Source organism: Rhipicephalus sanguineus, chromosome 8, assembly GCF_013339695.2.
Source record: "Rhipicephalus sanguineus isolate Rsan-2018 chromosome 8, BIME_Rsan_1.4, whole genome shotgun sequence".
NCBI classification, from domain to species: Eukaryota; Metazoa; Arthropoda; class Arachnida; order Ixodida; family Ixodidae; genus Rhipicephalus; species Rhipicephalus sanguineus.
The window spans coordinates 10,044,932-10,056,572 of record NC_051183.1 but is presented as its reverse complement, the minus strand read 5'-3'; the positions used below and the strand labels follow the sequence as shown (position 1 = coordinate 10,056,572).

Here is an 11,641-nt window from a genome sequence, read left to right as displayed (position 1 = left end):
TCTCGATTTCTAGTTCCTGCTAGCAAAGAAAACACAACTCGTACCAAATACTTGCAGTTCACTATAGACGCGACAATATTCACTATCACACCTCCGTGCATAAAAAAACAAAACAAAAGGAGATGCTCGAGACAATGAAAGCACGTTTTCCAAGCGCACCCCGAAAACAGCGCCAAATTTATGCGAATGGTTCAAACGCGATAAAACCATTTGGCACTACCAGTTCGCTCAACGTTCGATCGTGTTCAAGTGCGACAATGCGCGCTGAAGAGGCACCAACTCGCACTCAAAACCACGGCACACACATAACTTACAATAGTCTATTCTGTGACTGCGTTACTAGTAACATATACACCGTTTCAGAAATCGTCCCAAAACACCCGACGTAGCAAAGGAAAAGTGATGGGAAACAGCAACAAGGCTTGCAATACTCACGCTGCACACACGAGAGGCATTCGTGGGCTGCCACTTGTCACGCTTTATCCTCACTGTCCATAAAAGTCTTCTTTTAGGATCCCTTGGGAAAGAAAACATCTTCCAACCATTCCTAGAATGGTTCGTGCACTGTGGCACGCAACATCCAGTCATCCTGCGGGACTCGCGGCGGAGCAGACGGGCGACAAGGCGGTAGGCGCAGCATGCACGTTTAACCAAAGCGCGGCGTGGGCTAAAACATGGCGGACGCGCGAGTCGAGGCGGCGTCGACCCTTTCAAAGAATGACCGCACTCTAGAGGAAACCCGTATGGCTTTATCATCAAGAAAGCTTCACAGGGACCAATGCCTGTCAGAGGGGCGGTCGGTATAGACCATCTCTGCAGGGGCGTAGCCAAGGGGGGGGGGGGGTTGGGGGGGTTCAAACCCCCCCCCCGAAATTTTTCAGTTTTGCTTGCGTATATAGGCATGCGCACATACAAACGCACGCACGAACATACATAAAGTATGGTTGAACCCCCCCCGAAAAAAATTTCTGGCTACGCCCCTGCATCTCTGCTAAACAGGAGGCCCCAGCAGTGCGACATTCCAAGAGTACAGACTTTTGGCCTGTAGTTGAGTTGGTATACATTGAATGAGCGCTGAAAAGACCAAGGATGACGACAAGACGTACGCTACTGACAACTGGTTTTAATTTCGGGAACATACGTGGCATATACTTATGGCAAAGACGAGAACAATAAAAGAGAAATCAACCATGCAGGCCAGCATCGTCTGGAGAGGCGATTTCCTTCGCGCTCAGAGGGTGCGTTCCAATACTCACCGTAGACAGCTAAGTGGATAGCGGCCATCTTAAGTCCCAGTCCAATCTTCACGAAGCCGGCAAAATAGACAGCTTCGAGAAGACAGCATCGGAGACAAAAACGATGCAGGCTACTTTGCTGTCCAAACAAGATGGCGGCTCAGCGAAATGCTCGCGTAGCTCGGATCTCGCCTTGAACACGAAATAGGCTAAAGAAAGAACATTTACGTTTGTTTTTCTTAGCTTTCTCTTCTCGACGCGAGGTGGCATCACGTCGCGTAGACGTCTTCTAGACGCGTTCCATTTCTTGGACAACATGGGCTCGATGCTGTCTTCTAGGCTGTCAGCGTAGCTGTCTACGACGCTGTCCAGAATTGGAACACAGCGAGAGTAATCGACGGGGCACTGACACACAGTTGGCAGCTTCTTTTGCAATCAGCCTGGCCTCGAGTATCTCCCGTGCAGTGGCGTAGGCAGACATTTATTTCGGTAGGGGAACGTCCTCGATCCGGAGTGGGGGCAAATGTGGTCGAGTGTCGTTTTGTGCTCTGCATCCCGTGGAAGACAGAAATTTCCGGAGGGGCACGTGCCTGGTGTGCCACCCCCGGCTAGTCACTGTTCTCGTGTGTCCTGATCCGCGTTCCTAAGCAAAACTGCACATTCATTAAACAGAGGCAGGCAACCACAATGCCCATCGCGTGTCACCTATAATCACTTCTATATATGGTAGACCGCCGAGCGAAGGAAGGTTCATGAAAAGGAAAAAAAAAAAAAATGTGTTACACCCGTTTTGTAGAAGGAAGCTACAAAACAAGTGGAAGCTTCTGCCATCTTGCCGGCTTCCGCAGAGCTGATTTGCCAGAGTCAGGTGTGTAAACGTTGGGACTTGCTTAAGCCTTTCAGGCGCGAGTTATGACGGACTGCCTGTAAATGCGTCAAATTTACACAACTTTAATCCAAGACACTCGATGTTCTAACACAACAAAGAGAAGGTGATAATACGTTGATTCGCGTATTTTTTTTTGTAATTAAGTATAATTAGAGTAAAAGCACATATCTATGTAATACAGGCCCATAGCCAGGAATCGTTTTCGGGGATGGGGGGGGGGGGGGACTTTCTGAAAGCCTCGTCTATTCGAGGAAACCACCTATTGTTCTGTGCTTATTACAACCCCCTCCCTTCAATACAACCGGGAGGGGAGAGGATTAGCCTGATGTCATCTGAGGTCAGTTAAGTATTCATCAGCATAAAAAGCAACAAATCGCAGGCTCGAAACAACTGTAGACATTTTTTTTTGTTATATTAATTTTGAGCAAACAAGAATATATTTTTGACGGGGATTCCGTAAAGCGGAACGTCGAGCGACTCATCGAGAATGATAGTGCCTTCAGCAAAGTGATTATCTGCAGCAATAAGCAGCAAATTAAAAATAAATGAATACACGCTGATTACGCAAAAGGTTCGTTTCATCCAACGCTCAATATGTTTCTTGCTCTTCCTTGTACGAAAGAAGGGGAATTGTTCGAGGTGCTCTGTTCTTTGTTATACACAACCAATGAATCCAACTGACAATTAAACCAAGGAAAGCATATGGGGGACAATATTTGTTGTTTTTAACGGTAGTGTAATGATCATAACCTAAATCGAAAAGAATTGAAGTGGACGAAAGAGTACCCTTTCCGTCGGCGGGATGTCCCCATGTGCTTTCCTTAGCTTAATTGTGTCTTAGTCTCATTGGTTGCTCTTTACTGGTCATTAGTCGAGAAAACTGACAAAAGCAAGTTGCGTACGCAAATGTGGAGACAGCGCCTGAAGGGGTGAATGAAGCATGAAGGCGCGGGTTGCAAGGCTGTCGTTGCTGAACGAAATCACCACTGGCGTAGCCAGGGGGAGGGGGAGTTCACCCCTCCTCCCACCGGAAAGTCAATTTTGCATGTGTATATATATATATATATATATATATATATATATATATATATATATATATATATATATATATATATATATATATATATATATATATATATATATATATATATATATATTGTGAGGAACCACTTACGAGGAACCGCTTTATTCGAGTCTAGCTCGAGCTGTTCTACAATGATGATGATATATACAGATGAGGAAGTTGCACAAATGATGATGATATGTCGAGATGACAAAGAAGAGTCACTGATTTGCTGCGCTCACACTATATATATATATATATATATATATATATACACAGACATACATACAAACGCACACACAAACATACACAAAGTATGCTTGAACCCCACTCCGGAAAAAAAAATTGGCCGCGTATCTGCGTGCTTCGCTGCAAATGTCGTCTAAAGACGATAGAAGAGGCGCTGCGTGAGATATGGGCCATCTGGCAATACGTCGGGAAACATGAGTGCTGTGTTGCGGGCTGGTAGTCCCGAAGTACGAAGGCCCCTACCGTGTCCTACGTCAAGCATCCCCAGTTAACTATATGATTGAGCCTGTTCAATCATCTACGAACCGCCGTCGTCGCGGCCGCGAGACTGTTCACGTCGATCGACTGAAGCCGCATTATGACCCACCAGTTGTACCTGTTCCTTAGGTCGCCAGGATGGCTCCTTTTCCGCGGGGGAGTGATTTGTAACATGGTAGGGCGCAGACAAGAACGCCTGCGAAAGAAGAAGACGAAGACGGTTGTTGTTGGCGCTCGCGCTTGCTCGGCTTGGACCGCTGATCGCTTCAGCTGTGGCAATCTTTTAAGTCTCAACGTTAAACGCATACCATCAAGGTCTTTAAAATTGCGTATCTATGTATTTTCTGTTAAAGGAACACACCGTCTAATACTTACCTAGTGATGTTGCGCCTCAGATATGCGTAATGTTTGCTTTTTGATCAACAATGTACACAAGTATGAACTTAGTCACCCACTATGGCATTTGTGACTCCGTTTGGTCAACCGCTCTCGAAGAAGTAAGACAAAAAATTCAGGACGCACGGGATTTCGACTTTCCGCTTCTCGAGCGAAGGTACCTTGCGCAGACTGTATTTTGCGGTCGTATTTGGTACCTCTGTCACGTGGTGCAGCCGCCTTTACGTATCGTGCGATCGCTGCAGTCGGCATTGTGTTCCTTTTTTTGGTCAGGTGGCACTGAGTTGGTCTCTCGCGCGGCACTAGGACAGCAGCGCGCCCAGGGAGGCTTTGCTTTCCCTTCGGTGTCTATACGCTGCCGGCTGCTGGCACTGCGCTTCCTGTTGCGCCTTGTACAAGGGGAAGAATCGCCCGCGCGTACTCTTGCGTATTACTTTCTGGGCACTCACCTCCGGCATTTGATGCCTAATATGCATCTTAACAGGGGCCCTCAGTCAATAACACTCCCTGCATTTTATGCAACAGCTGTTGCATTTTTTCGCCATGTCCAGTTGACCTGTCCTGGAGTAGATGTGCAAAACAATCCTATTGTTAACACAACAGCGGCTTTGTTGCTCCCGTTAGTTCCTCCGGCTCGCCGTGCTCGCTCTGGTCGTGTGTCTTGGAGCGCGCTAACGGCATCTTTTCTGCCTGGCCACCTCCGGGACTTCGTGTGGCGCCTGGGGTGGGGTGTGCTTCCCACTCTCGACCGCCTCGAGCGGTGGAGAATGGTCCAGTCCGCAACATGCCCGAACTGCTCCCTTCAGGAAACAAATCAGCATGTTCTGAAGCAATGTGTTATTGCTCGTATTTTCTGGAGGGCCGTGCATGCTGGATTTCGCGGGCTCAGAATAGATCGCTTCGTTTCTTCTGGGCGTTGTTCTCGAGGCCGCTTCGCCTGCCTTCTCGTTGTTGCCGGTGCTTTCTGTCTTTGGCGCAACCGCTGCGAGGCGGTTGCAGCAGGCCGTCGCCGTCGCGCTCTCTTCCCGATCCTAGAGCGACTGTACTCGGAGCTTCTGTCTGTTCTGTCAGAGGAGCTCTTCTTTCTCGGGGAGGAGGAATTCCTCAGGCAGTGGTCTTGCCCTTTTGTGTTGGTCTGTGACAGACGCGTGAAGCTTGTCTTTCGGCCTTCCTGGTTCTGGTAGGCTGATGTCTCTTTTGGTGCCGGCCGAAATACCATGTAAATACGCAAAATGTACATATTCACGTTTTATTTGTGCTTTTCGTTTGCCATGTAATGTACATATGTATATCCATCCTTTTGTGACAAATTTGTGTGTGTTTATATATATGTGAAACATCGATTGTACGTGTTGCCTTCGTCAATTCGTGTTTTGTTCCATGTAACTGAAGTTTGTTTTGTCATTCTCGTAAACGTATGTCTAGCAAGCAAATGTTACGTTGAATTGTTATTGATGTGAAGCGTCTGTGATAATAAATTTTTCTAAACACAGGACAGACAGAAAGACAGACCAAAATTTCGGCGTTTAAGTTCCCCAAGAAAGACTATCGTCTTTAAAAAAGATGATGTCTGGCTACGCCACTGGAAATCACGCTCGCGACTGTGTTCCAAGACGTGCACAGAAGCCCTCTCTTGGTCGACACTGACCAAGCAGCACAAGACAGGCGGGCAATAAACCACCGTTTAGCCAAGAGCAAACAAGGACCGAGCAAGCCCCCAGCTGTGTCTCTCCGAGGTGAAGCAAACAGCGACGCGTGGATCGGCCTGCTCTTTTACCGCTGGTATATGGACACTGCCTTGGCCATTGGCGGCGGCGTCGGCGAGAACGAGTAGTCCAGCGGTGTCCCTTTTCAAGGCGATAGATATTTTCGGAGCCGCCACACTTAAAGACACTTGCGGAGGAGTGTCTTACCAAAGACGTGCAGCTGCCGAAGGCTGCGTGGGCAACATTTTCTCTACACGCATAGCGCTCATGTGTCGGGACAGCGCGTGAAAGAGGAAAACAGTAGCCAATGGCAGGACCAAGCAGCGCCGCCGCGGCGATCAAACCGAGACGATTTCCCGCGCAGTGGCCGCCGTATGAAAGCGCAGATCTGCGGGCACCCCGCGGTCTTTGAAGAGCGGCGCGTTCGTGACCGACCGCGAATGGGAGCCTCAGCTGGCTGCATGCAGCCATGCTCTCAAAGAATCTTTTCACGGAAAAGAGAAAAGAGATCAAAAGGGCCCCCTCACCGACGCGGCTTGAGAAAAGGAGCGTCGTATATAGACTAGGACCCGGGGCCCGGACGCCTCCAGTCGCGAGCCATGGCACCAGTCGTCCTCGTCGCCGCTGTCCTGCTGGCCTTCGCCGCGATCAGCGGCCGGGCGCAGACGCCGGGCTGCTGGAACGAGCAGATGGCGGTAAGTCCACGGCCATACGGTGGCCACAACGTCTGCTGATCGTCTCGCGACTACAATCACCGCCAAAGGGGTATACGCGTGACGTCAGCGTACGCCATCTTTCTTTGTATGATTCGCGGCAATGTGCCTTCTGGAGAGATCGGGACATAGCGAAGTTTGTCAGTGTACTGGCTGTGGAACTAAATAGTGGCATCGATGATGCACAGGCATTTGTTGTACCATTCGCAGCTTCCATTGTTTTCTTATAAAGACAAGGAGATCTAGATAGAGCGTAGCTTTTTCAATTTGCTGGCTGTGGAACAACATGGCCGCCTAGGTGACGTCACTGCGTGCCCTCCTGTTGGGCGTAAGCATATGCGCCGACTACAGTGGGTGCTGAAGGGCTCGGGACCCCCCTCTACAGAATTCTTTTCGGGTGGGAGGGGGGGGGGGGGCAAAACTCCCCTTTCCCAGACCCTCTCCCAGGAAAAATTTGGCCTAACTGGGTCCCAGCCTCCCCCGGTAGATTGAAAACACGGGGCCTATGGACGCAAGCATTCAAGGATGTCGAAGGACGGGGGGGGGGGGGGCGGAGCAGAAGGAGGGCGCCCTTCCCCCGTGTTCACCTAAGGGGGGGGGGGGGCGCAAAGTCTGCCCCACACCGTTACTCAGTCGGACCTGTCCCGTCATTGTTTAAAGAGAAGGGTTATGGCCAAGCAGGTTTTTGACGATAATGGCGGCCAAAGGCCCCTCATGTTGAATTCCAAGAACTGTTTACCTCCCATATTTACTTCCGGAAAGCTACAGACCAAATCCAAGCCACTGTGAGAAGCGTGTAATCGCTTCATTTTCATTTTTTTTCATCTACCGTGAAACGTGTTATAGACTCGACAAAACGTGGCTGGGAAAGGATGAAATCACCCCCCCCCCCCCCCCACTCCATCCTCCGATCCCAATGGGGAACCCTCCGCACTCCTATGACGACGTGCCCCGATGTGGTGACGTTTCTACGTCGATGTGTCATCTCATCGAGCAGTTATTTGAACGACCTTTCGAACTTCTGTAATCTGAGCGCATTGCCATCCTGCCCTCGACGCCGTAGATGCATATGCTGAACTTGTCGGATAAAGCGATCCGCAATGTGCAATATATAGATGAATGGAACTGGTCAAGACGATCGTGAGGAAAATACCGGGAGATTTACAAGGTGTAAAAGTGCCTTCGAGGAAGCTTACTTACTTCTTATTTCTTTTTCACGCAGGACAAGCAGAGGCTTCAGTACGGCCTCATGGTGGTGAGTAGAGCACTCCCTGTTGCGCCATCTTTGTCTCCCCGGAGACCGGCGCGCTCGAAGTCACGTAAGGGCGAGGCGAACACGCAGTCATCCCTATAACGGCCCAATAAACACTATTGTTTAGTTGTGAGTTAATAGTGAACACGCGCTCTCTTTACTTTCATGGCTCGTGAGCAGCGACACCGTGCGATTATGTGATAGCCACAGGCACATAGGTGAATTATAACAAGAGCCAATTCACATAGCGTGTCTTGATTCGCAAATTCTGAGGTTTCCAAGTACGTAGCTCTACAAGTATAAGGGTTGCATAACGTGCATGTATTCCATGCACATGACCTCAGTGTCAATCAATCAATCAATCAATCAATCAATCAATCAATCAATCAATCAATCAATCAATCAATCAATCAATCAATCAATCAATCAATCAATCAATCAATCAATCAATCAGCTCTTATCGGATATGATACGTATAATGACAGGTTATTTGTATGCAGGCAGGACCCCTTCAAAGGTTGAGGCAGGTGACAGGTTATTATTGAACCACAAAGCATAGAGATAGAATCGTTACAATAGCTTGGTTACGAAAACGCGAGCAAAACTTTTTTTTTGGTTTTGTTATCCTGCTTACTCTTGTAAGCTATGTAGACGCTCGCGAATAAGTTGCTTATAGAAATAATATCACGTGGACGATGTGAGTGAGGCTATAAGGCAAATGTAGTCATTTTCGGCGCCATATGTTCTCCAAAGCTGCGCTTGTTTTTATCAGTCCGTGTAGCCTAATGCGTAGAAGATATATCTCGCCGTCAGTAACCTACGCGCCATGAGGCTTCGCGGTTCTCGCTATCTTGTCAGCATCACCACCGCCAAGGTCGACAGCGATGTGCCGTTCCACCAGTGACGTCATACGTGATGCTTCTACTCAGGTCACGTGACCCCGAGCTTTTAGACCCCCGAACTCGGTAGCCGGTGCACGGTACCGCGAACGGATTTCAAAAGCTATCCTAGCGAGCGTGCGCGCACAGCTCGCCCGAATGTACCCGTCAAAGCTTGCTTCTCCGCAATAAGAGGATATTTGGGGAGAAGCCCTCTTCACTCGTTCCGTTGGCCTTGAGCACGACCGACAGGGGAGAAGCGTTGACGATTGAGCAAGTTGGTTTGTCGTCCTTGAACCGTTGGAACGCTACAAAGGAAATGAAGAGATAGCCGAGCCGGCCAAAAAAAAAAAAAAGACGACAAAGCGCCATTTCATTTCCTTTGAGCGCTCTGTCCTTTTTCTCGACCGACTCGGCTGTCCTTTCATTTCCGTTGTAGCGCTCTGTCAGTTTAAGAACGACAGTGAAGTTTGTTTTTCTTGAGGTAGCAGACTCTCTCGAATTCGCCAGCCGTGGTTAAAAGGTTTCGGAGATGTTCCTCAAAGTATGTGGGGTTTCGCGGTGACGTGTGTTTTGGTAGGCTTCCCTGTACAGAGTACAAATTCGCATCGCATCGACCACTTATTAACAGGTCGCTATACATTGAAACGAATGAACATTAAAACAAAGCAAAGAAGATTAAAACAATGGGTCATCAGAAACGAAAACGTTGCCAGAGTTGTAGAAAGGAATGTTGGGGCTGACAGGGGAGGCGAGGTCACGCCCTTGGCTTGTCTCGCGCAGTTTCTTGCTGGGTATTCTATGGTCGACAGAAGTTTGGGTTTATAGAATAGGGACAGAAGGGCGCGGTTTTGGGCTTATAGAATAATTGAACATAACGGGTATACGCGTGTTCCCATTGAAAAGTTTGGTTAATCACCAAGTCCTTTCACCATCCGTCCAGCAGGCGACCTTCACTGCCAGAGTATAAACTCTTTCCACTTGCTTCGACTAAAAAGCTCCTTTGCGTTCAAGTGCCGGAGGAGAGGGAACTCGTCGTATTGGCGCCACGAGTACCACATCCCTTTTATTTTTATTTCGGTTTTGGCGCACTTGCTGTAGCGGCATTGTGCAATTTCCATTGGATAAAGAACACAAGTCACGTGGCATGGTCAGTGACGTTCTACAGTCGGTCTGGATGCGCATGGATTGGCCGTGGAAGCTTCAATGAGCGCCTGTGACGCTAACACGCGTGCGTTTTCCCTTTCCCCACGCAGCGTGGCTCCCGCGGCGCGAAAGGAAGGGCGCAGCCTCACGTTTTAAATTTTTGACCATCTTCGCGCCACGCGAGTGTTTCGTAATTTGCCGACACGATCTTTACTGAGTGATTCACGTGCCACGCTCGTTTATTTGCAATAACTCGAAGCTGGTGAGGGGGCCCTTAAATAAAGTAAACATAAAATGCTACAGCACGGAAACTTTATCGCGATAGCAATTATATGAACGCTCTAGGCGCGATGTTTCTATGTGCGAGTGAATGCGTGCGAGTGCAGCCGACGAACGCGGCTCAAGCGGAGAGGAAACACGCCGGCCATCCTCCTCAGCGCGAAAGGCCCGTGGGGGGTCTCGGAGGGAGGGAAGGGGGGGGGGGAGGCTGCGTGACTCCGGCTGTAACTGTGTACCTTGAGCGGCCGGGCGCGGTCACGCGCGCCCAATCTTGTCCAGGATCAGCAGACGGTTCATACATTTGTACGTGCTGTCTATGGTTCCTTCGTGCTGTCTATCGCTTCGACGCAAACTTAGCGGCTGTTTGAGTAAAGCTATAGAGAGCACGAAGGTCGCTTCGCTCGCCGCGTTTCCTTACACCAGCGTTTTGACAGCGAGTGTTCGCAGTCGTCACCCGTGTTTCGCGGTCATGTCACTTTAATAAGTTAATAAGTTTATGTTTACTACAACTGATACTGCTCTCAAAGCTGCTGGCCTTACTTCGTATAACATTCCAATTTGTTGTTACCGTATTCGTTGCTTCGCCCTTGCTGACTTCTTCTCGCTTCTTTCTTTTTTTCCCCGCACAGGTCCGGCAACAGATCGCCAACATGGTAAGTGTGGCCTGGCCATGAGCCCGCGCGCGAACCCCGTGTGCATTGACCCGGTGACAATGCGCGTTGTCTCTTGCAGCTCACCCTGGAGTACATCGCGGGCGTGTCGGCGCAGATGGGCAGCCCGCTAGGCGTAAGTGGTGCTTCGCCCTTCATGATGGCCGGGCCGCGGTCACTACACGAACACCAAACTCTGGTCCTGCCCGCGAGCGGCGTTGGCGGCGGCGCCATGGGCAGCAGCGGGCACACCATGGTCCTGCCTGCCAGCGGTGGCGCCGGTGCCGGCGCCCGGCACGGGTACGGCTCGCACATCAAGAGCACCACGTACAAGAAGGAGGTTCCTCTCAAGGACGGCTATTGAACCACCACCAACAACAACCAATACAACGCGCTCTACCACCACAGCCACCTACCATTAAAGAAGGAACACTACAGGCGAATGAGTCTCGGTTCACACCCAGGCATTCAATCCACGTTGGGACACCGGACTATTCGGGACAACACCACGGATACTGCTACTACTGCACCACGTTACGAAAAAGAAACAACAACAACGAATGAAAACTTAACACAGTTCAGTTTCGCACGTCTATTACCCAACTTCCGGAAGACCTTCCGGTGCCGGATGCGCACATCTTTTCGTGCCGTTCGTCGGCTCCCTTTATTACCCTCTCACCCCCGCCCCCGAAATTTTCATTTTGCATATGTGTATACATGCGTAGACGTGCAAACGCACGCACGAATATACATAGAGGAGGGCCGTTCTCCCTCCTCGCTCGGTGAGGAGGAGCACTCGGCCAGGAAAGAGCGAGGGGCGCTTCTGGATCATAGAAACGCGTGTCGCTATTACGGCACCGTTTCGAAAAATTCTCGCAGCTACGTGTTCGTTCAAGACTCGTGCGCAACTGCAGCAACCAAGTTTCG

General features: G+C 49.8%; 1 protein-coding gene across 1 annotated transcript; it reads left to right on the top strand.

The window, feature by feature from the left end:
* Positions 1–6,395: 6,395 nt before the first annotated feature.
* Positions 6,396–11,281, top strand: LOC119402596 (uncharacterized). Its single transcript, XM_037669731.2, has 4 exons — positions 6,396–6,491; positions 7,732–7,764; positions 10,694–10,717; positions 10,797–11,281. Exons 1-4 carry the CDS (start codon positions 6,396–6,398, stop codon positions 11,076–11,078), a joined length of 435 nt encoding a protein of 144 aa, XP_037525659.1. The 3' UTR covers positions 11,079–11,281.
* Positions 11,282–11,641: the final 360 nt, after the last annotated feature.

What these genes read in the sequence shown, in the direction of transcription:
- LOC119402596 (XM_037669731.2), top strand. Translation starts at nt 6,396, where the DNA reads ATGGCACCAGTCGTCCTCGTCGCCGCTGTCCTGCTGGCCTTCGCCGCG. An exon ending in GCTGGAACGAGCAGATGGCG is followed by an intron (nt 6,492 to 7,731) that starts GTAAGTCCACGG and finishes TTTTTCACGCAG; the next exon opens with GACAAGCAGAGGCTTCAGTA. An exon ending in GGCAACAGATCGCCAACATG is followed by an intron (nt 10,718 to 10,796) that starts GTAAGTGTGGCC and finishes TGTCTCTTGCAG; the next exon opens with CTCACCCTGGAGTACATCGC.